Source organism: Chamaea fasciata, unplaced genomic scaffold, assembly GCF_029207755.1.
Source record: "Chamaea fasciata isolate MVZ Bird 193981 ecotype frontalis unplaced genomic scaffold, bChaFas1.0.hap1 SCAF_2, whole genome shotgun sequence".
NCBI lineage: Eukaryota > Metazoa > Chordata > Aves > Passeriformes > Sylviidae > Chamaea > Chamaea fasciata.
In genome coordinates, this window is record NW_027094087.1 from 44,025,587 (window position 1) to 44,050,843 (window position 25,257).

The window sequence follows — 25,257 nt, forward strand, 5'->3', positions numbered from 1 at the left end:
TGAAGTTTGTAGCTGTGTTTTTTGTGCAGATGCTTTTCCTCAGTTCTCCTTGTCTCTAGGTCTGTGTTTCCTCAGATCATGATGCTTCTATCTCAAGGGAATCCTCAAAGGTGAGTTCAAAGATGGTCATAAAATGTTTATACTACTCAGAGAACAGCTAATTGCCTGGCTGCTGCCAGCAATTATAGGTAGTTACCTTTTCCCCAGAGGATGTAAATACTTGCAGCAGTTACAACCTCTTTTCCTTCCTCCTCATGTGGAGGAACTTCTCACCCTCTGAGGAGAGGGAAATGGTAATCAGAAGGGATCAAAAAGGAGGCTGACCCACAAAACTGGAGAAAACACTGCACTAGGTGATGTTTCAGTAGCCTGATGCCCTCCAGTTTCACCATTACACTGTGAGGTTTTTCTCCACATGTGCACTTAAGGCAGCGTGAAGTTGAACCTTCAGACTCCATAGCATGGAAAACAGTCTTCACTCCAACAGGAAATAAAATGACCCCAAACAACAACAGCAAAATGTCCAACCATGCAGCACTTAACATTTAATAACTACCCAGAGGGGCTAAGTCTGGCCAAACACTGCCCTCCAGCAGAACTCATTGTCTGCCCACACACTTTCGTTACACAAATTTATCTGCAACAAATTAGTTATTAGAGCACATGGATATATTTGCATGATGTGGAGAAAAAACAAACAACCCACTCTTTTTTATTGCAACTCTCTTATGCAATACAACTTTTTTTTTTTTTTAATTATTATTTTTTTAATTGCAACTCTTGTCCTCCAGATGTAAATTATGGAGTCATTTTGAGGTTTTCAAGTAACTAGAGCATGTTCAGGGAATTCCTGGGAGGTGCAACCTAAATCAGGTAAATGGAACATAATAAGTTTCTCCAATACAGGAAAGTAGATGCTTTAGCTTATAGAAAGCTTCAGAAACTGGATGACTGAATGTACTTGAGAACTGTAAAAGCTCCATGGATCAATAGAGCACTTGTGTTGGCGACCTCCTTCTTGTCACACCGCAACAAATGCAGAAATCTTCCCACAGTTCAGGCAACTTTATGTTATTTTATTCAGAAGCCCATTTTCCCTTCTTAATCCTCCTTTTCCTCTGTGACAGACGTTTTAGCTGTGCCAATTTGCTTCCTGATCCAGCTTTCCAGGTAGGTGTCTCTTAAAAGCTGTTTATGTTTTAGCATGAGCAACCGTTTGGTATTTTGTTAGTGAACAACTGTTTGTTAATACTTAACATCAAGAGCTATTAGCTACACAAACACTTGCTGGCCTTCAAAATATCCTTCCATATATCCTTTCTCTCCACATTACTCATGTGGGAAAGGTTGAGTGTTAAATGTAGTTTGCATTTGTTTGGAATTGGTTCTTTTTTAACGAGGTCATCCTATCATGGATTTATATCAGTTTCACTTCAAATGTGGTGTGACATTTTCCAGCTTCCAGCCCTCTGGTTACAGCTGCTGCAGCCTTGCCTTTAATTTGCATGGGGAAGGGAGTTCACTGGAGTTGCTTCAAGGCTTCACAAACTGTTGACAGAAGGCAGACGTGAAATGCCTCACTGAACCAACTCCAGGCCCAATAAATGCAAACAATTCAAAGCTAGAGCTATCTGGCAGCTGCAGCTGATTTGAGAAAATTTTTTGTTGTGCCAGGAAAATCTTTTCCTTCAACAAGGTTGTCCCTGGAATACATTAGGAGCCACAAAACACAGAACAATATCCTCAGTAAAGCGATTATTTTCTTGTCTGTAGTATCGCTTAAGATACTTTGGAAAATTCCTATCATTCAGGAAGGCTGAGGAAAGCCTGAGATTGGGTTTGCTTGCCAGTCATCACCTGAAGGTGTCTGTCTGAACAGGTGAAGATCTACAGCTACAGGTAAACATGGAATTGCATTGGGGGAACATGAACACGAAAGCAGCAGGAGGAAAAGGGAAAAAGGCTGTGATGTGCTCAGAAAGTATAAACATCCATTAATCTTGCTGGGATTAGGGAACAGCCATAACTGCCTGGGCTAGGGTAGTTAATAAGGCTGTAGCACATATGACTGTGCAATCATAAATGCTCCTGGAAGAGTAAGCATGGTGCTGACACTTCACCACAGTCTGTTCCAACAGAAAGTCCATCCGTGAGACACCATGAGGTAAAGTCAATCACTACTTGACACTGATACTTTTATTCACAATCCTGTTACGGGAGATGGTTTTACTGTCACACACTATTTCTTAAAATTACCACGCTGGCACAAAACAAAAATCCTCTATGGATTTTTGTGACTTCTACCTTTCTCAGAAGCAGCTACATCCTTGGAATCGAGTGTGACAAAAATAGTTTACCTCCCATCACTGATGAAGGCTGTAAATGCGACTAATCTAGCTCTGCTTGGGCAGCTGCCTCCACTCCCATGGCTTTTAAGAGGGAAGCTGGTGAACAACAGACTTCTGTGTTGAGAGCTGCATCTGCACAGATTTTCATGTACCCTCAGTTCCATAACTATGCATCTTCACAGTGCCCCTTTTCAAAGCGGTCTGACCTACAAGTGAGAAGCAGTAGTGATTTTCTTGGAAGTCAACCTCTTGGTAAGACTGAATAGTGCACTTTTATCTTTTTAAGAAATATCTCTGATGAAGTTAGCAAAGTTGACTTTTAACTCTGCTATGGAGAGCCCAATAATACACATTTACCAAAATGAAGCGAGCAAAGCAGCAAAACAGGTGAGGCTTCGATTTGAACAGCACATTCTAATTTGGGTGGGTGGCAGGGGAACAGTATCATCCCTTCTGGCAATCACACCTGTCCCACTTGAAGCCTCTGTGTAGGTAAAAACAAAGTTTCATGAGTTATTTCATTTTCTCCATCTGCTTGGTGTGCAAGACGCTGAGGTAATAAACCAGTTTAAAGTACAGATTAGTACCAACAGCTATGCAGTTACCACTCTGGTTTGCTTTATTTCCAAACTGGCCACATAAAAGTGATGGTGTAGCCTCCCAGAAACCAACTAAACCCAGCTGTATTTCACCTGTGGACAGTCATTTTCAGGGGAATTCTGGCTCAGCAGCAAGGATGGCCTCTGCTTTGAAAGGCAAGACTGTTTGGGCCCTGGGCTCACAGTGCAGAAAGGAGAGGCCTGTTCTCCCTGTGAGCGCTTCCCCTGCTGCACTTCCCTTGTTTTAACACCACCTGTGACCAGTCTGACAGAAACCAAGGCATGTGAAAGAGGAAGAAAACTGTTACCGTGGAACCCAGGAACACTACATGTAGGGAGGGAGCAGCAGGTAAAAAATGTGAGGAGGGAAAAGCCTTAGGGAGCAAACAGATCTCTTGGAAAAAGAGGAGGAGAGCTACAGAGGCTTGGGTAGGTATTTATGAACCACTGTTGTGTCCAGTTCAGACAGCACCATTCTCTGAGCACCTCTCTGAGAGAGGATTATAATCCATCTATATTATTCCTGCTCAGCTGTTTACTCCACCAGATGGGAAAATCTGCATCCAAACAGCAGAAACATGAGTATTATCACTGCCTTATAAAAAGTCTTGTCTGACAAGCTTAATTAGGTTTATTCCCACCACAAAATAGATTTAATACTTCATTTTACGTGATTAATTTTGTAGATCCAGCATTTCTGTTAACCTTTACACAGTATGGCATACAAAGACAAGTACTTTTGTAGAGTGATTTTAGACATTATAAAACTGTTGAGTGCCTTGAAATTTATGAACTAACTTCCACCTAAAAATACTTCAGTAGTGTAGTCAAAAGATTAATCAAAACTGGCTTTAAAATTCCCAGTTATCTAAATCTCTACTTATGCAAAGTTTTTCCAATTTATCATTTATTTTGACTGAAATATAGTCCAAACTAACATTTTTCCCTTGAAACAGTGGGAGTTCATCAATATGTTATTCCTCAGTAGCCTTGTAAGATTTAATGATTTTTAAGATGCTTCTATTCTACTCCTCTGCTGCTGTCTGTGGAATAGGAGAAAAAGATAAAACCAGGCAACTGGAACAAAACCATAACCATTCCTGTAACAATAAACCTGACGTATCTGTAGATCCTCTTTAGTTTGATATTGAAATTATTAAAAAGCAGGCACTATATTTAATCAGAGCCATTATGATTCAAGATTTAAGGGACATGACATGGGTCACATTGCTACAGAAGTATCAAGGTCTTTGGCAATGATGATTCTGATGCCTGCAAGGCAAACGCCTACGTGCTGTTATAAGCTAAAATCACTTCAAAGAGCTCACTGATGTGTCCTCAAATGGTAAAAGCTACCAGTTAAAACGAAAATCTAACAGAGAAGTTCCCATTATCCAGCACAGCACTTGCGCTGCTTGGTCTGCATTTACCTAATATGAAACACAGCAACCGCAAATGCTTACACCATTTAAAAAAGGCTCTCACACTGTGTTGGTTCCAGCTATCCCAGAAAACAGTACTCGGAGCCGAATATTTCAGCCCTGAGAAATGTGGTGTGACTGATAAAAACCAGAAAGAAGCTTGACTGAAGAAGTTGCAGATTTGTAGATGATCTGAGGAGGATCAGTCCAGTCCAGAAGCATAGTTCACGTAACATCGAAATTCATTGGCTAAATTTCGTGAGTGCTTTGGAATAAACGTGCACATCTTCACACCAAGATGCTTTGCTGCCTGCTCCTCCATGACTGCACCTGCAGCAAAAATAATTGCTATTCAGCAAGAAAAAACAGTAACAGAATCTTTGAACTTTTTTAATAGCTCCTCCCAAATGCATACATAGAGAGCCTGTTTTTTTTAAGGAAGGCAAGCTTAAAGCAGCTATACTCTCAGCCTTCCTTAAAGACAGAATCTGTTGGGAAACTTAAATCTAGAAGAACGGAAAACTTCCCAAGGAAATGAATGTCCAAGAAATTTCATGAAAATAAGTAGAGGGTATCAGTGCCCTTTTTACAGAAAGCAAACTTGAACTCAGTCTTCTTGTTACACTCCAAGAAAGTCAAATGGTAGGGAGCCATGGGAAATGCAAACAGATTACATGTACTCTTTCGCTTACATAAACCACGGTGTGATATTTGCAACCACACACTGAGAAATCACTGCTTTGAGCAGTGAACTGAAGGACCACCTATCCATCCCAGGGAAAAACTTCTGAGAACCACCCTTGTGTCAGACTGCCATGTGCACTAACCAAGGAGCAGGCTTTCTATGGCCACGTTATTTAAATTTTTCTTTATTTTGCCTGCTTGGTTTCCTTCCCCCAAATTGTACATACAGAGGGGTTTTGCCCTTTGCTTTTTGGAAAAGTTTCCTAGTTGTCTTCAGATAACAGTACAGTAATAACAATACAGTTTAAGAAAAGCCATGACTTGGGTAGACACACATCACTTCTCAAACCAGCAAGTGCATCTTCCTAAAGAAGGACCCACAAGTACAGATATCTAGTCACCTGGTTTCTGCTTCTATCACTGTTTTTTAATTCCTCCTGCTGTAATTCAGGGCCTAAGACATAAACAATAAGTTGCACCTGTGTTTGTCAATCTGAAATCATTCAGATTTCAATCACTGCAATTATACAGAGTGGCCCTTCTACAAGAGAAATTATATTTCTGGAATTTTGCTGGATGGTCTTATAATTCTTCAAAAATTCAGTAACATTCATAATGCCATAGGAAGAAAGTACTGACTTGAACCATTAAAACCAACTTGCCCTCTGTTTCAAATAAAGGTTGAACCCAAGTATTCAAATAAAAAGCTTAGGATACATATTCCTCCTTAAATTGATGTTAATTCAGCATTATTGAGTCAGCATTTGTCTCATGTAACTTTGTCATTACACAGACAGAAAAAGGTACTGAAGGGGACCCCATATTTTTATTAATTATACCTGTGCAAAGCAGAATCTTTCCTTTTGTAAGATATTTGATGGTCTCTGCAGTCTTTTGAAGACACTCTTCAGACAGATAGGGTGGATCTGCTATTACAATGTCAAAACTGTGTGGCAGGAGATTTTCAGGTAAGTCCAAAGGGTGGTTGTAATCATAGAAGATAAATTCTTCTCCATACACAGAAAACCTTCTGTCATACTCCAGTATACACACAGAAAAATCTTCACCATCCTGTTCTTTTAGTTTCTGGTACACACTTGGTGCACTAATGCATGCTATCCTGAAAAAACACACAGTAATTTAAAATTGTAATTTTAAAAGGCAAACAACAGCAACAAAACTCTACAGCAGTCCTCAGAGAGGCTTTGGGAAAACATTTTAAACATTAGTCCCAAAAATGTAAAGTATTCTTCCTCCATTCTAACAATTAATTACTTTAGTAACAAAGTCTTAAGTATGAAAGCCATTACCTGTTTAACCCCATGATACATAAAGACCTCAAGATTTACTACAGAGAAAGTGTTGCTTCAGAAAAGCAAGGAAGTACACTCAAAAACTGAAAAATTACTGTTTATAGAAGTAGGAAGAAAAACAAGTTTCTTCCATCTGTTCTAAAGAACCATAATATAAAAACTAAGAAAATAATAACTAAGCCAATAATATGCTCTGAAGCACTTTCTCAAAAAATTAAAAAGATTCATAGTAAAATTCTACAAGGTACAGCCTACAACATTCAATGAAATATCTAACAGGAAGAACAGTATGAAGTATTAACTAAATAATAACAAAGCAGTTCTGCAGTATATCAGTTGAACAAAACTGAAGCACAATGAGTAAGGAATTAAACTGCATGCTCTTGCCTACATATCAGAAACAAAATATTTGCAGAAAAGACATGTTAAATCTATAACACAATTACTAAAACCCACCTGCCACCTTTTCCAGCTGCCAGAATTGCTTCCTTAGCCAGGCACAATGCAGTTTCATCACTGTACCAAAACTGGCTCAGTTGCTGAGAAAGATAATGCACAATTACAAAAAATATCAAATCTTCTGGCTGTGCTATGCAGAGTGTGGTGAGTCATAACTGAAGAAAACTACAATCCATAGCAACGTCTCAGTTCACAGACTGTAAAGCTGGAAAGGTGACTGTTTTCCTGACAGCCTTCCCACTTCTGTAATCTAGTGATATGCAGCAGATACCTTACACCTTGTGTTTCCAAACCATGAACTGCAGCATCAGAAGACCAAGTAACCAAACCACTGACACGGTATTTCAAAGCCAATGTGCAGAGGCACATTATTTATGTGCTCTTAAACTGTTACTTCAGCAAACGAGGAAAAAAGGGACCTTGAAAAGTGACAGTATAGGAAGAAAGAAAAGGATAAAAAAAAAAAAATCAGAACGGATCAGAAAAAGGAAGACCAAAAAAACCCAACCCAGAGACAAATCAGAAATCACTCTGCCACAACGAAAAACAAGCAGCAAAACAGCCATCCACAAAAATAAAGAAATAAAACACACACAAAAAAATAAAGACGCGAAAAGAAAGATCACTTGGTCTTGTTACACTGTGTTTGTCTCAGACTCAGGGAAGAGTCTTTACTACTATCACATGCCAGGCTAGAGTTAAAATTTCCAGAAGGGACAGATGCTTCTGTTAGCAGCTTTATTATTCCCTCTCCACCTACTTTCAGTTTGTAACCCCCATGCACATGCAGAGCAAACAACTATACCCAGATTTAATACTAAAGCAAATCTCCCTACAGTGTTGCCATCCCTTAGTAGGGACATCTTGAGTGTTCCCCTCTTTAATTTCATTTCATTACCCAGCCACAAAAGAAACTCAGTCAGGGCTACTCCTCTGCCTGTGCTTCATTCACTGAAATTTATAGTTTCTTACCCAGTCTTCTTCTATTGAGCCAATGGAATATTGATTAAACCCTTGGGAGGTCTTCATGCCCTCTCTCTGCTGCTGTTCCAAATAGAACTCCTGGAGGGCAGCCAACGTATGGGATGAAAGCTGGGGAACGTCATCATCATCATCCATTTTCTTAGATGTCAACAAGAAAAAAGAAATTAATTAAATTAACCCTTTTCAGTGGTGAACGTTTTTCATAACAGCATAATCTTGTGAGGTAAAACAACTTCCACCAAGAACGCAGCTAACTAGGAAAACCTAACAAAAGAAAACTTATTCCCTCTACCTAAGTGCTCTTAAATCAGTGAGAGGCCAATTGGAAATAACAAGTCTCCACAGAGAATTCAGGAAGAGCAGCAACACTGCATCCTTTGTATACAACATGGATTTGGCTTGTGTTCTTACAGAGGAGTTGACATTACAGTTCTTGGTTTCCTGTGGATCTGGAAAACCCTATAGAAATGATTCCCTTCCTTCCTAGAAATTATGATAGCTATTGGTCATTCCTCCCCATGTTCAAAAGCCACACAATATTGACTCCAAATGAAATAAACCAGCGTTCTAGCTCAGCATCATCCGTTTGTAACTTCCATGCCATAAAAAGACAGACGGATGGAAGGACGGACGGACGGACGGACGGACGGACGGACGGAAGGAAGGAAGGAAGGAAGGAAGGAAGGAAGGAAGGAAGGAGTCAAGAAGCTCCAAGACGACACGGTCTGTACCAATGGAAAAGTACAGCCATTTTCAGGAAGCTCCTGAAGTGAGTTTTCCCCACAGCATCCCAGAGCCCTCTGACCCCAGGCAGCGCAGCAGCCTCTCCCAGGGAACGGCGCCACCTCGTGGGACCGAGATGCTGGGAAGGACTCAGCAAGTGAAAAGTCCTGGAGAAAACTGAGAAAGATTCTTCTCTCAAAACACCCATTCTCCCCGCACCCGGCCTGAGATCCAGCACACGAGCAAAGTCATTAACAGAGCCTGGAGTCAGGGATACGCCTGCATCACGCAGAAGCCACCGAGACCCGCCGGCCACCTGAACAGTCACTGAACGTTTTGAGTCGTTTCAAGGGGAGATGCTCAGGATTTTTCTTCTCCTCATTCCCTGCATTGCAAGGAGAGCTCCAGAACTGGGAATCTCCTCCTCTTCCACCCTTCCTTCTGCTCTAGCAGAGCTTTCAGGATGAAGTTTCCTAAAACAGCTTCTTCCTGCGTGCTGGAAAAATAGTGCCTTATCCTGGCAGTGTGAGATAACTCTGCCATTCCTTTGACATAGTACACACCTAAGGAAAGCTCTTATCTGCAAGACCTGGCTGTTCCAGGGTATCATTTATTGACTTGCTGGCTTCTCAGGCCAGGCTGGCCAAACAGGGAATTTTTCACAGCCCAAAGACCCACCTATGGCATTAGTCCCGCACAAGAGAATTCCAAAGTCAAGCTACCGAGTAAAACCAAAATCATTATTTTTCCCCTAGTTTTTCATTCAATAAAACACAAATGGTTTAAGAATATTTACATGATTAGATTACATATTATTTAAATATAATAAATATATTATTTAAATATATTTACGTATTATTTATTATACAAATGACTGTACATCCAGACAGACAACACAATTTCCAGCCACAATGCTTTAACAATACACAACATTATGACCCATTTTAGGTCCTATACAACAGTTTATTTTTGTTAGAACATGGTAGAAATCTACAATCCCTTCTTAGCTCACAACATTTTTTTAGTTAACTAAATGATACATACAGTAATCTGGTTTGCCATTACCCCCTAAACAAGAACCCAACTATGCTTTGACACTAAGAAACTGAAACAGGTGCAAAGTTTCAGTTTTTAAGTCAAAAGTTGAAAACTTTTGATTTTCTGTCTACTGAGCGCATACTGGCATTTGCAAGGACTAAATCCATGCCCACAAAATGAAACCTTCACAGATAAAGTTGCTGATGAAGAATTTGCCATTGTTTCAGAAGACAAAGGGCATACTGCCATAGACATCTTTTATCTATTAATAACTTTTTAGTTGATTTTCTTAATAAGCCTTCCTTTTGGTTTGTAAATTAAAGCCACAGGAACCAAGAATTAATTAACTGTGAGGTTTTGCAAGGAGAGGTAACTCAGAACATATGGTAGAAATATTACATAAGTCTATTACAAATGCCCCCAAAATTCAATAATTTTTCTGAATGCACATACTAACTCAGGTTATTAGCATGAAGACATTCCCGTCCTTAAGAACTACATCAGAAGACTCTTGAAGTGAGTTTATGTGTATAAGACTTGTAAATTCCTTCAAGGCAGACAGTTGTACTGTTTGAAATTCCACAATTATCCCTTTCAGAAAGTTCACTGCTCTCAAGTCCAGAAGCAACCTTGAAAGTTCTGCAGGAGGATGGGAAGAAGCACAGAAACCCACAGCCCCTCTGGCACTTCGGGAATCTTTACACTCTTAATTCCCAAGGCCCCTGAGGCTCCAGTTGACCAGTCCCTGCTTGCCCTTCACATGCAGACCATGCTCTGTCCTCACAGAAACTCTCTGAAAGCCACACGGGGGGGAGGGGGGGGGGGGAATCAGATCCCCAAGAACGGCTTAGGAACACTGCCTAAGGTTTAGAAAAGTAAGACTCATGGTGAAGTCAAAGTTCACCTAAAGGAAAACACCAGAAAAGGAGGTAAGCTCCCTCAGATAGAGTGAAACAGGAACAGGCAGGGCTGTGTTCACGGGATAAATTGGCAAATCTGAATGCTATTATGGTCCCTGTAGGGCCAGATCTACCCACAGAACAGGAAAACTGAGGTGACAAATTACACCGTGTGGCCTGCAGTGCAGCAGGTACGATGAAGGGGGTGGAGGTCCCTGCAGACTCCTTAGCCCCTTCTCCTGTGCATAGCTCAATCTCTCTCTTATTAGCTGATGCACTGTGCAGGCAAATGTCATCACTACAGAGTCAACGCTCTCCAAAGAAAACAAAAATTAAGAGAGATTGTCATGGGTAAACCAGGACAGAGATAAAAGCAGCACAGGAGACTGCAAGGCCTTGTCCACACAAGACTGTTGTACGTATTTAACAATAGTTTCTGGTGGTCATGTATGAAAAGCCTATTTCCGTATAGCTAAATTCTAGAACAGAGGGAAAAAATACTCAAAGTTAGAAGAATCACTATGAAAAAATTAACCGTCTTTGGTCCCCAGTACATTTATTTCACCTGCAGTTATGACCACGCGGAGAACAGGTGATAAGAAAACAGGAGGAAAGACCGCTAAAAGGCCATGGAATAGAAATACAACTGGAAAACCATGCTGCTCGTTGCTGGGAAGGAGGAAGAGGACACTGTTAGCCCTTTAGATCTTTTACCAAGAATATAAAAAGCACATGTGCAACTTCAGAAGAGATCTTACTCTAAGAGTAACCTTGATCAAAAGACAGAGAGCACGAAATTGAGTTAAATCTCGTTGTCTGTGTTTTTTCCAAGCTGCCCAAGTCAGTCTTCTGAGACAAGCAGTTCATCATCCATGGTGTTTGCAGCACACACCGAGAAAAGCTGGCCAGTGGTGTGACACCGTAATGAAAATCACCTGGAAGGGGCTGCAACCACCTGCCTGGAGGTAGAGAAGTTCTGATCTGATAGACGGGAAAGCCACTAAATGTCTGGACTTCTGCCCTGATACCTCAACAGCTGGAATTCCACAGTGTGTCAAAGTGACACAGAAAGTCCATAGAAGAGAAGCTCTCAAGAGGACTACCAAATACGCAGAAATTGCACTGGATTAGCAAAGTGAAGTCAGGAGGCCTGGTGGCTACTTGAAGCAAGAGGAAAATATGATTTGTCCCAGCTCCATTCCCATTCTTTTCAGTAAGCACGGCGGGGGGGCAGGCAGAGCTCGGGACCGCCGGTCCCCCCCACACGTGGCCGATAGGACACGGACGGTCCCCAGAGAAGGCCCTTTCCTGCTGTTCTCCCCCGCCGGTATCGCTTCCAGGACACCCTGCAGCCACACAGAACCCCCGGGGCGACACGGGGTGACTCCGGCCAGCCCGTCCGCTCCTCGGGGCGCAGCGGGCCCGGCCGGCGACGGGCCGGTGGCGGCCCTGTGGTGCGGAGGCGGCTCCGCGCCGCCCCTGCACGGGAGCTCCGGCGCCCCCATGGCGGTCACGGGCCGGCGCGCGTGGAGGCCCCAGGCCGCGCTCCCGCCCCGCGCGCGCCCCTCGCGCCACTCACCGCCCGCCGGCTCTCTCCGCGCGCGCGCCGCTCGCCTCAGGCCCCGCCCCCGCGCCGCGCGCGCGCCGCGCCGGCCTTGGGGCCGCGCGCCCCCTGCTGGGCGCGGCGGGAGGGGGCGGGGCCAGGCGGAGCTCCCGGCCCCGCCCCCTGCGGCCCCGCCCGCGCCGGCGGGTTCCGTGAGTGTTGGGTATCCCACAGGTACGGGAGTCTGAGCTGGGGGCGAGACAGCCACGGGCACCCGGCCTGTCAGACTAGGAGGGCACAGGCATCCCTCGAGTTAGGTGTCAAGTGCTCAAAAGCCACGAGCTTCTGCCTTGCACCGCAGCCCAGCGCCCCAAACTGTTTTTCTACATCTGGATCTCCTTTCCAGGCTTTCCATCTCTATTAAGCATTAGCAGGCTGGAATAAGCTCCCTTTCTTGCATACAAACGGAAGTCCAGCCGATTCTTAGATGCTTTCATAAGAGCAAGTTTTAAAATACCTTCCTTGCTTAACTTCATAAAATCGTAGACTGGTTTGGGTTGGAAGGAACCTTAAAGACCATCTAACTTCAACTCCACTGCCATGGGCAGGAACACCTGCGATCCCAGGTTGTTTCAAGGCCCATCCAACCTGACTTTGAACACTTTCAGGGATGATCCACAGCTTCACTGGGCAATCTGTTACAGTGCCTCACCTCTGCCACAGCAAAGAATTTCTTTCTACCATCTCATCTAAACCTACTTGCTTTCAGTTTGAAGCCATTCCTCCTTATCCTGTCAACTTTATACCCGTGTAAAAAGTTTCTTTCCATCGTTTGTGTAGGCTCCCTTCAGGTACTGGAAGACCACAATTAGGTCACCCCAAATCCTCCTCTTTTCTAGGCTGAACAACCCAAATTCTCTTAACCTTCCGTCATGTGAGAGGTATTCCCTGCCTCTAATCATCCTGATGTCCCTCCCAGATTTGCTCTGACGGGGCAATGTCCTTGCGCTGGGGATCCCAGAGCTGGAAGCAGTATTCCAGGGGTCTCACTAAAGCAAAAGGGAAGAAATTAATTCCCTGTATCTTTCCCTTTGGTCATAAAAACTCCCCATTTTCCTGTTTCTCATGTGTAGGCACAACATGCTTGTCTGGCACCTCTCATGATCTCACTGCCCCAAGACAAAAAGCTAACCCATTTTTCTCGTTCCTTCCTTATAAAGTCTGGTGTTTGTAAAAAACATGCGCATAGTGTTGTCTTTCTATCATTCAATGACTTGCCTATAAACCAACTCATAGGAAGTTGCCCATCACATGATTTAACCAAATAGCAGACTCTCCTCATGTCCTCCAGAGCAAGAAGTTGTATCAGCAGTGAGCTGAGTAAGAAACTGCTGTTTTACCTACAACCTGCTCAGTCTTCATCTGCCACATTTCACTGTGGCTGAACAGAAAGTCACAGGCTCAGCACTGGGCATTAATGAACAGAACTATTGCTTTGGAAGACAGAAATACGAAATTAATGGTAAAGTATTTTTGCAGCACAGTTTACATAAGCAGCAGACAATCAAATTTTCTTGCCACCACAGGATATGGGGATAGGACGATTTTTCTTCAGATCTCCATATTTTAACCTCCCTCATGTGGAAACAAGGCTTTTCATGACAGTAGAGAACTGTGGACCCTTTAATTTGGTTTAAAAGACTTCTTTGCAGCCTGGACCTGGCATTCAGTGCATCATTACCCACTTTGTCTTTGAAAGTTCTTGCCAAAAAAAGTCTTCATCCCAGCATGGAAGACTGTCACATATGGAGGGTATCCATATCTATTCAAGCTACCACCACTGCTGTTATTTAAAATGAACAAACCAACCCCTTTTCCCTGCGTTGCGCAAAGTGGAATTGTCTTGATATTAATACCTGCATAGCATTACTGAGTGCAGCAAGAAATGTGGTTTAGGTACTACAGTGAAGTGACACTTCAGTAATTCTCCAATTTCATGCATGTTTGTAAGGCATTTTACATGAAAAACATTCTGCACAGGGCTGATAATGAAAGTAGAAGTGAGACTGGGATGACACACACTCTCAGTCCAGATTTCCTAGAGCAGCAGACTGTCCCTTGGCAAGCGATTCCTCCTCACCAGAAAGGTTAGACAGATCACATAAGGACACATGGCTGTGTGGGGGCTTGGGGGTGGGCAGGGTGACATTATTTAGGTTATGATATCAGATACTACTTGGCAGCAAACACAGCTCAAGGCCTTGCTTGAATCCTGTTACAAGACAGTTCTAGAAGCAAAGCTTCAAAGGAGCTCAAGTGACCCTGTAGGAAGGAAAGAAAGAAGTTATCTCTTGCTGCAATTTCTTTGGATGTGAGGACAAATGAATGATGAGCACAGGAATACCTGCAAAGTGCACCCTGAAAGAAATTTCTTATTAATAATTGGGTTTTATTGTTCCCAAATATTTTTTGCAGACAGGTATTTCCAGTTATCTCCCCTGTCTTTTTACTGACAGACCCACATCACACAGCACTGATACTGGTGTCCTTGAGACAAACCTGATTACACTGATCACTGCCCCTTCATTAATGCATTTGCTAGATCAGAAACAGTGTTTAAAAACACAGTTCTACCCTGGAAAGCAATAGCAACTTGTTACTCACAAGGCTTTTCTGTTTTGGGGGTTGAGTTTTTATTTTTACTCTGTTGTATTTTTCTCTACTAACGAAATTTAGTTTTGTTCTCACTGTAGCACAAGCCATAGCCATATGAAAAAATATAATCAGCTTTAATTAATATGAAAATAGATTATTAAATTTTAATTCTACAATATTTCCTGTTGCCATTAAGTCTAAAAAACTTCTAATAACTTTTTTTCAAAAAAACCCAACAAAACAAACTTCAATGTGTTTAGGGCTGGCATACCAACTGCAGCTGATTTGGAAGGCAGCAAAGCACACAATGCTCTACAATCATACAAGGATTATTTCTAGTTAACGACAACATAATCCTACTTTGGATGATGGAAAATAGCAAAGTGGAAATATTCTACTTGGAAAACAACCTGCAACACCTCCTCTTTGTAAGCCAAGCTTGCTGCACTTTTACTTTCACTCCCAAGCTGTTCCCCCCACAGATGGAGAATCAAATGTGTGTTGTAGCCCTGTGGGGTAGCTGTGTGGGCCAGGTGCACCACAGCTTCCCAAGACCTTGTGGCACAATGGGAGGACAGACTGTCAGTCAGCCTCTGAAAAGCTTGCAGTCAGTCCTTGAATTCAAGTACAATAGTAAGCTTTCATCTTTAAGTAGTTCCAGGAGTCCCAACTCTTTGTCTATGGAGATAGAAATCTTGGAAACATGACAGTGATACAGGATCCCAGCGACTTCTTTCCATTTTGCCAGGCTTTGTGCACCCCTTGGAAGCGATTCAGGATCCACAGAGGGCTACAGTGACCACTAGTCACTTAATACCACCTAGTGGTACTGACATTTTAAAGACTTTACAAATATTTGAAAAAAAAAAACAAACCCACCCAACCCTTCAACAGAATTACCAGTATCTATACTTCTGTACATTTTCACATCCCCATAGATTTTACCATGGCTTCTGACTTACAGTTTTCTCAAAAAATGTCCCAAGATACATGGTAACATCCAACCTTCATGGCATTTTCTGGCCCCAAAGCCTTGTCATGGTTGTTTTTGCTTTTTCTCCCAAAAGATGTAAGCATTCTCTCATCACAAGAAGCAGGAAGGAAAATATATAAAATATATTTAGCAAAACCAGTAAAATTAAAGTGGAACAGAAAATGCAGTCAAGTAGCAAACATGTACAGCAGCAGATTTTACAGTTTTTTCCTACACATACCTCTGCACTTATTTCACACACACTCTTTAAGGAGAAGGAAGAAAATAGAAATCAGATAGTGAGTGTTATGAAAGAAAACATTTCTTTTCCTGAACAGTAAATAGGGTATATTACTGCTTCCTGCTTTTGAAACTCCAATTCAGACTATATATATACCTCTAAGAAAAAATAAGAGCAAGACACCCTTTTCTCTGTCCCTAAAGCAAAATTACACTGTCCTCCTTTTACAGACTATACTGGTATCTTAAATAGTTACACTTGCAGGATCTAGACATTATCTGGCCATCTTAATGGATGCAGGTAACAAACATTTTAACCAAGATAGAAAACAGGTATCCAATTTTTCCAGCTTTCCTGAGGCTGAGTGAATTGTTTAAATACATGTGCGCTTATCAAAATCCATGTTACAGTACATTTTAACAGTAGTTTGTTAAGAAATCATGAAAGTGCATAACAGCCTAAAAGCAGGCAAAAAGTACTTCAGAAGAACAGTCTTTCCTTAAAGTGGCAGAAGAATATAAGCCTTCCCCAAAGTAGTGTCGATCTTGTGTGAGGACATCAGTGATCTTCCTAGAGACTCCACAGTGTGGTGGTGGGCTTTTGGCTTTGGGGTTTTTTTGTGAGTTACAACAATCATTTCAATGAACAAAAGACCATTAGTAGTATTGGTGCAATTCCAAAACTAAAGCAAATGTCCTGACAGGTTATTAAACCAAGTTACCAGTGAGGCTTTCAAATGAATACTTGTCTTGGAACCTAGTGATGACTTTCATTCAGGGAACACCAAACACAGAGATGGGAAGCAGTTGGAATATGCCACAAATGTAAGCTGGAGCATCCAAAACAAGAAGTTAAAGGAAATCAAACATATTTGTCTTTACAACCATTAACAGTAGGCTAGACAGAGAGAGGAAGAAAAAGGGAAGAACATCACACCCACAGCTTTGCTTTACTCTAACTTGCAAAGGCAACAGCATGTCAGGAAAATCAAATCTGATACCATCTAATAGATGTTAAAGTGAAAACAGCTGTTCCACAAGATCCAGATATTGACAGCAGAAAAACTACTAATGAATTATGTATCCATTACAGTGGGTAGCTTCTTTGTTCTCTTTGGATATATAGATTTGTCTGGAATGTTTTCCAATATAGAGGAATTTATTATTTAATTAACAAAACTTACACTGATAGCATCACATTTCATTTCAGAATTCCAACACAGTACTTTCTCTTTCCCCCAACAAACTTGATAAAATGGCAGGCTTTTACTAATCCTTTTCAAGATGTCATGGGCTAACCATTACAAAATAACACTTGTATCCTGTAGATTGATCTATTTTTCTTTTTTCTAGATAAGATTGCGAAGTTATTATTTTCTTCTCCACCTCCTTCCCACGTCCAGTTCATGTATAACCTGCTCCTTGGTTGGCTGTCCAGACAAATTCCACTTAGAGAGGGCTGCGCTTTCCTACTTTTCTGCTTGTAAGACATGACAAATCACTGAAGGAAATAATCCACCACCAACTCCACCACTCACAACTGGAGCCAATATAAGTTTCAAAAAGGCAAAACTGATGGGGTTTGTGTATACTTAGACAAACAAGTGTGAATAAAGGCTTTGTACCCAAATTGTTCAAGTTTATTCCAGAACTCATATTTAATGTAAAGCAGAATAGTTCCATTTTCTACATGAAAGGCTCTTGGATATGCTGCTGTTAGTCTTACCAATTGCTTTCAGGAATTTCCTCAAAATTACCTTAAATGTTTCTGTCCTTCCCCAAAATATTCACTGAACTAAACCATGCTAATATAAATATGTAACTGCATAATCTTACTTTTTAAGCCAGTAAAATTCTAGTGATACATACAGCCAAGATATATAGCAAGCTGTCACCACCACAGTTGTTGTGTAGTTTTACTTTCAGGATTTGTGAAGCTTTTTTTTCCTTTTCTACTTGATGTGGGTGCATGGAAGTAAGGGGAGCAACAGAAAATAGCCATAGTTTATCTAAATGTAATTGTATTATGCCACATTAGGAACTGCTGCTTGTAACTGAATTTTTCTGATATCCATGAAGTAACATGCTGTTAGATGTTCCTTATATAGGAACAGACTATGATCTTGATGAACATTTCTGTGCCAGATACCATCATAAAAACTGTTTAGATTAAATACACACACACACACACACACACACAAATTAAAGACCCAGAGATCAGTATTCCTTTTGAGTAGACAAATGCCACCAGTAATATTGACCTGAAAAGTCACTGTTAAAACTTCCTTTGGGAGATGGGGGAAAAGATTAATCTGATTATATATTCACAGTAATTTCTGGCAATTGCAGTCAGTGTGAGATACTGCTGTTGCACCCCTAATTACACTTTTTTCTGTTGATGGACAAAATCATGCCTTAAGTCCTGATGTAAACTAAAGTTACTCCACCAACTTTTAACCTAATTACTGTGCATTCACTGTAGCCAAAGAGCAAAAGGTGTAGCCTAAGGTTTCATAATGTTGCTATTTATGTTTCCAGTGTAAGGAAGTATAACAAATGCTTTTTCAGGGATTCAACACAAGTGAGATTTTAGAAAAATATTAAACAAGAATACACACAAATCACACATGGCCAAAACAAAATAAAAAAAGTCTTTAGTGGAAAACAATTTTATCCTTTTCCTGCTTATGGACCGTAAAAATACACAAAGTGATCATTTCAAAACTGAAAATTCAGTCATGGTAAGGCTTGATTACACAGCCATTTCCCAAGTCTTATTGCAATAAACTGTGAAATACTTTTATGCAACTTCATATCTTCAACTGTACAGATAAAACAATACTTGAAATCAACTAGCACTTCAATCCCTGTGTTTTTAATATATAAATTCAACACAGTATTGACTGACACATTTAAAATATTTACACACTTGACCAGCAGCAGTACTAGCATTTATTGCCTTAAAACTGCATGTTCACTGCATGGAGGTTTCTTATTTTGCACAAAGAGAACAAATAATACAGTCGTTTTGTTGTTATCTTTTTCCCTAATTAAAAACTCCAGAATGGTTTTATGGGAGATTGAAATGTGTGGCAAATGCTGTTAGAGAGGTTTTTATCAGTTTCAAGTATCAAGCTGTAACAGATTGGAAAATTACATGGGTAGTAGTATCTGCCTCTTGAGGTTGGAAGGGCCTTCCAATTCAGTTTAAGAACAACTTCAAAGGACAGGAAAAGCAGGGTAGGGAATGGGAAGAAATGAAAAAGCAGAATCAATTTTAACTCACTGAAGAGAAGGGAAAGCCAGAGGTATGTTACTTCTCAGTTTCTGGGGCCCCAAGAAATCTCATACGAAAAAAAGAGTTCTGTAAGATAGCTGAGAGTTTGAGGCTCTAGAGGAAAACACGCTTCATTATTTGCTCCATGATCAGTGCTAGCAAACACTAATCTAATGTACTGAAAACAGAGCACAATCTACTCAAATGCAAATTTACAGGGGGCAGGGGAGCAGGGCTGGCTCTTTAAATTATAATTGTTATCATTAGGCTTTGGTTATACTTAGTGACTGGAACAGACACGGGAGAAATGAGTGGTGCTTGTTCCTTGCAGAAAAATGTAAAAAAACCAAAAGTAAACCAAAGAAAAAACCCTACCACCACAAGCAGCACTCGTCACAAGCAGAGGCACCAAAGCCTGAATAACCAGTAACTATCCTCTCCCTTAGATCAGAACTGAGGCACACTGGTGGGGAATCTCACCTTATATACGAGGAAGCCGCCATTTCAATCGGGTGTAATTGAAATAATGACAATTTACAGCAAGCATTACTGTAGTGCAGTAGATCAGTCCTGGGAAGACTGCACCACTGCTGCCTCTACTGGGCTTTACAATTATGAAAATCTTCTGTTTTCATTACAGTAAATCTTACACCTCACAAAACTAAAATTAAAGTATATAATATTTACATAGAATCTCAGATCCTCAATGCATTTTATAGGCATAAGCTAATCCTCACAACATCCCTGTGAGGTAGGTAGGTGTTAATGCTATTTTAACAACAAGACAGTTCTAGTGACTTGCCAATGGCCACAGAAGATCCTGTGGAAAAACATTACAAAATTAGAGGAGCCTGGCTCCTACTCCTGCGCTTATATTCATCAAGCTACTTCCATAAAAACCACCCCTTCTTATGTAATTACTTAACCAAGCCTGAAATTACTTGAAGTGTTTTACAAGCAAAATGCTGCAAATTTATATTTTGAATAGTTTTACAGATCACAAATTAGAATTAACTTTCCCATTTAAAGAACTAGATTTTAAATGGACAACTGACTGCTCTGAGCAAGCTTATCTTCTAGAACTACATGGCTTAAATATAAAGGGATTTGCCCAGGTAAACACTGGGGCTTTAGTGAGTTCTACTCACTATGAAAGAGATGACTCCAATTCAAACCCCTCTCTTTCAACTAGTAGGATTTGGACATGCTGAGAAAACAAGTTTCTCATTCCTGAGAAAAAAGGTGAGCCCTTTACCATTAAATAGTGAAACACAAACCTCTGGGCAAAAAGTAGCAGATTCTGGTGGTAATTCAGTGAAGCTAATTAAGGCATAAATGCACATGAAAGTGGAAGTTTCATGCATCCAGTCCACTTCTTCCTGTCCCTATGTATCTGTGCTTTCAACAAGGTTTTGAATTTTATGATTGAACTTGATGGTCATGCTTGTCAGCGCTGAAAACTACAGGTTGAACAAAATTATCATGCCAGCATTAGAATTAACTATTACAATGGGGAAGGAGCTGGCAAAATGGAAAAGAAGCCAGTCTCAGAATGAAAACACTGGTCCAATAATCTGTTTCAGCAAGAAAAGTCTACACAAATATATTTGTTACAATTATATCGTGCAGCATTTATAACTTGGTTTGAATTTCCTTTTTTCTTCCTTCAAAAAACAGGTGCATTTTTAGAACCACTATTCACTTTCCACCGTGAATAGAAAATCAATGCAATGATGCTATAAAACATTGAGAATACTTATGTGGAGTCAGCTCTCAGTGTTCACTACAAACAGTCTGAGTCTTTCCTGTGGACCTCAGTGTGCTTTCACATCCCAATTTACAGCAACTGGATGTGTAGAAGATCACAGAAGATTCTTTTTTTCTATTTTTTTTGTAGGGATACTGAAGTCAAATAGCTCAGGTAGAAGCAGTCACCAAGCCAGCAGGAATATGAATGAACAGGACTTATTTCCAGAAGCCTTTGCAACCATTTCATGGATGTCACTAAGCAGAGACATCTTAGCATTGCTCTAAAAGAAACATAAAATGTCATGGAAAGATCCATGTTGAATATATGAGAATGAGAGGAAAACTAAAAAAACAGGAAAGTGTAACATCAAGCAGGAAATTACAAAAAACCCCAAACCCTTACTAGGACAGTTTTCCTTTAACATATAATAGTATTTTTAAATTAAGGGCAAAGGAAATTTTCAAACCACCTTTAAAACTAGTCTTTGAAAGTGGGTGTTCATACATTAGCTAAAGTCTGATACTCAGAAATGCTGTGTCTCTGCTTATTACAACACAATGGGCCTGACAAGAAAAAGAATAGGTATGCACATTACTTTTCCCAGAATACAAACTCAATTTGTGCTCCTGTTCATCACAATATGCAAGAGGAATTCAAAACTTTAAAATTAATAAATATTTTTAAATAGTACACCAGCTTTAGGATTAATAAAACAATAGTGACAGAGCTAGTTATAAAAAAAAGGATGACTGAGTGTATCAGTTACTCTGTCAGACCCAAAACATGGAATATTTGCTATGATCTCTTTGAAGATTTCAGTCCAGATACCTGACATTGAGCACATCATAACCAATCAGCAGCTCCTACTGCCGCTGATGTTCCCAGGCTTCAATGCCCTTCATCTGAAAAAAATGAGTTTTCAGAACTTCGGCCCCATCCAATGTACAAACTCAGAAAAACTCCAGAAGCAGTTTCGAAAACAGCAAACCCCAATTTAAAAATAAAAACTCAGCCATCACAACAGTTTGAAACAGAATGATCTGCCAGGATCATTGGATTTTGTGCAAGTGCACAGTCAAGAAAACCTTTAAAGAAAAGCATTAGAGTTTCAAGAAAAAATTGAGAGCAATACCCCTGTTCTAAAATACTATGCAAGTTATATTAGAAATAAAGTACTATCTGGGAAGGTACACTATTATCTAATAAGTTTTATGGTCACTTTGTAATGTGTAAATATGCCCTTGCCCAGTTTTCCTATCAATTCAAAGAGAAAAGTATAATAAAGAGATGGCATTTTTGACCTTGTGGATCCATGCGTGAGACACTTGCGGATTTAACTTAAAAAAAAAAAAAAAAGCGCCTTAGATCACTTACAGCACAGTATTAGAGATTTGTGTCTGTTGTGAGATTCTGGCTATTGTGACTAATTTTGAGATGAACAGCTGAAGAATGGCACAGAATTGCAAACATGAAGCTATAAATAGCCATATAAAGGTGTACACCAGACTTTTTATATAAATTGTAAAAACACATGGGAAATATTTAACAGCATAATCTAGCAGAGATCTTAAACTGAAGGGCCCACTTCTGCCTCTGTGTATTTCCACAAAAATAACTTTACTAGACATGCAGCATTTGTGCTTGCTTCAGTTTCCTCTGGCTCATGACAGAAGACAAAGCAGGCCTTGCTTTCATATTCATGCGCTCCTCTCCCTTGTTGGTTCTATATACTCAGGGCACTATATTCTGCTATGATAAAGTGCTGATATAAAAAACCAAGCAAGAGCAGAGCAGCTGGGAGAGCTCTGCAGAAGTGGGACTGGATTCAGCAAAAACAAAAATCTCCTACAGCACAGATTTCCCAATTACCCTTCCCCAAAGCAGTCAGACATGCTTGAGTAAAAGGGCTTGATGCCCCTGTGCTAGCATAATTGTTTTAGCTAATGCCCCAACTTTACAAAGTTTGCCAGTAATTAACACCTTTTGGGTTGTTATTGCTTAAGCAAACAGTTCAGTGAAGAAATACATTGCAGTTGCATGCAACCCAGGTGAGAATCAAAACAGATACTGAAAGTAAAATTACACATGAACCTTGCATTAGACATTCATTCCAAAACAACACATCAACATGAAGGGCTGCAACAGGTACATAGCAGCTCAGTGCCAACATCCCAAACCAACTCTCAAGAGTCAAATCTTGCCTTAAATTTCTTACCTAAAGTATATGAGCTTTTTTTTCTTTTAAATTAAGGCAATGAAATGGCTACAGTTCCTAAAGTTCATTTTAGGGGAACAAAAATATACACCTTTCTTTTTTTTTCCTCTGAACTTTAGGCAGCAGAACATAATGCAAAAGCCTGCATTGCATTAAATCTGCAATGTCAGGCTGATGTAGCAAAACAGAACTATGTTAAAATACCATTTGGTTTTTCTTCCCCACTGGAACACAAACTCAAACTTTAAGAGAGGAAAAATAGAGCTTAAAATCAGCTAAACTGTTTAGAGTTTTATATGTATCTGCATCACACTCTAACATGATTTTGGGTAGAAAAGAAATCTGTACGTTTATATGACCACTCATATTCTAAACCAGTGCAGGGGGAAAGGCACTGCATTTATTTCATTGTGCCTATATCTCTTTGCTCATAAATGGAAAAAAATTCAATTCAGATTTTCTGTTCATTCTCTTTCACACCCAAGTATGACAGATTGCAGCTAACACATAATAGCAGAAGCTGATTCAAAGTTGACCTCTCCTATTCCATGGTGTTACGTTCAAACTTCCAGGCTCTCTAGAATCTGAGATGGCTGCAAAGAACCCAGAGACAGGTACAAGATTTAGTCAGCATTCAGCATTTCTCAGTGCATTTTGCAGAAAGGGTCTAAATTAGGCATAAGAGTTTTGTTGTTTATTTTACACAGAGAAGTCCACCAACATTTGCCATAAATTCTTCTAAACTCTTTAAGAAGGCCATCTTCTGCTTACGGTCCAGTGTAGGAGGAGTGCTGCTTGCAGTAAGCTTGTTGAAGGCATCTGCTAACCGCTGGTAAATAACTGGATCTTGTTGAGTTGATAGCAATGTTTCAACTAACTCTGAATATTCAGCCTGTTAAACAAACATAAAAAAAACAGAGATATACAATATATACAACTTCTCTCATCAGGAAAAGATCCAGAATAAAAGCTGCGACAGAAAACCACCAGTACCCGTTCACCTGTCCTCACAGCCTATCACTTACCTCTAAACCAGATAAAATCCTTCATCCAAGATGGTATTTTAGTAAAGCTAAAGAAACCTTCAAATCAAGGTACAATGCTTTGCAGCACAGAGTAAGATGAGATTTTTAAGGCAAAGGGCCTTCTGGTTCTTCCTTAGCACAGGCTTATTCCTGCAAACTGGACTGCTTTTTCTTGATGCCTGTCCCATGTTCCATACCAATCACCTCCTCCCACAGGTTCTCCATTTTCTAGGGTTCCTTCCCTGGGAGAGAGCTTAGATTCCTTTCTAAGAGTTTCCTACTTACTCTCATGCTTATTTAGACAGAAACAAAAGACAAATAAACATGTCAAACACGACTAGAAAGACACTGCCAAGGGGCACACACCTGAAGCAAGTCCAAAGGGACTGAGCTCTGGGGGCACAGATGAAGGACACAGGAGTCAGAATGGCAGTTCTCTGCATTTTGCCCATGAGGGGTTGGGTGAGGGCAGACACAACAAGAATTGGCCACCTGTGGGTGGTATCACAGGGTCCTTTTCTCTTACATGTTCACAAGTCTCTCTTTGATGGATAAGGGCTGCTAACAAAAGACAGGATCTATAGGACAAAGTGGCTTAGCATCACCTTTGCCAAAGGCTTGCCAACCTGGCAGGAAGGGGTTTAAAGGGCATGTCGAAGGATGGTGGTGACAACTTGTAGATAAGTAAAGAGACAGAGACCAAGAGTATTAAGAACACAAAGAAGTGTGATAGCTTTAAAAGTGCTCCTCAGAAAAGATGAAACAGGCTGAAAGGAGGCCAACCTGAAATGCCTGTGTAGAAGTATGTTCACCTTGGAAAGAGAACGAGCTAGAGCTCCATGTGCAGGTTCAGGGCTGCAACATAACTGCAGGCACTGATATGTGGTGGGACAGGTGGCATGACTCGAGTGTTCCAAGGGACAGGTGGAAGCTTGTTAGAGCTCTTCAGGACAGAAGATGACAGAAGATTGACACTTCTGTGAAAAGGCAGCTCAAATTAAAGATGGTTTTCTACAGACTGAGCAGCAATCTAGTTGAGTGCTTACGGATCATGATCAGAGAAGAAGCAGTAAAGATGACATCATCTTTTGGGGTGAGATCTCATTACAAA

At 40.6% G+C, this 25,257-nt stretch overlaps 2 protein-coding genes across 3 annotated transcripts in view; both read right to left on the reverse strand.

The window, feature by feature from the left end:
- Window positions 1-384: 384 nt before the first annotated feature.
- On the reverse strand, window positions 385-18,410 carry EEF1AKMT1 (EEF1A lysine methyltransferase 1). Of its 2 annotated transcripts, none has more exons than XM_066175844.1 (5): window positions 15,629-18,410; window positions 7,797-7,946; window positions 6,822-6,904; window positions 5,892-6,172; window positions 385-4,698 (listed from the first exon to the last, which is right to left on the reverse strand). In XM_066175844.1, the coding sequence occupies exons 1-5, from the start codon at window positions 15,656-15,658 to the stop codon at window positions 4,571-4,573; spliced, it is 672 nt and encodes a 223-aa protein (XP_066031941.1). In that variant the 5' UTR covers window positions 15,659-18,410; the 3' UTR covers window positions 385-4,570. The 2 variants fall into 2 exon arrangements, with proteins under 2 accessions (XP_066031941.1, XP_066031944.1); XM_066175847.1 differs by lacking the exon at window positions 15,629-18,410 and adding an exon at window positions 12,048-12,095.
- Window positions 18,411-18,511: 101 nt separating this feature from the next.
- Window positions 18,512-25,257, reverse strand: part of XPO4 (exportin 4) — a 78,878-nt gene continuing 72,132 nt past the window's right edge. Inside the window, exon 23 of the mRNA XM_066175843.1 lies at window positions 18,512-24,013. Coding sequence (XP_066031940.1) covers window positions 23,816-24,013 — 198 coding nt within the window. The 3' untranslated portion in view covers window positions 18,512-23,815. The remainder of the gene's footprint in view (window positions 24,014-25,257) is intronic.

Excerpts from the sequence above, each read along its gene's own strand:
- EEF1AKMT1 (XM_066175844.1), bottom strand. The coding sequence starts at position 15,658 with ATGTATCTTGGGACATTTTTTGAGAAAACT. Across the intron at positions 6,905-7,796 it reads GCTCAATAGAAGAAGACTGG|CAACTGAGCCAGTTTTGGTA; the intron begins GTAAGAAACTAT and ends TATCTTTCTCAG. Across the intron at positions 4,699-5,891 it reads AAAGATTCTGCTTTGCACAG|GTGCAGTCATGGAGGAGCAG; the intron begins GTATAATTAATA and ends TTTTTGCTGCAG.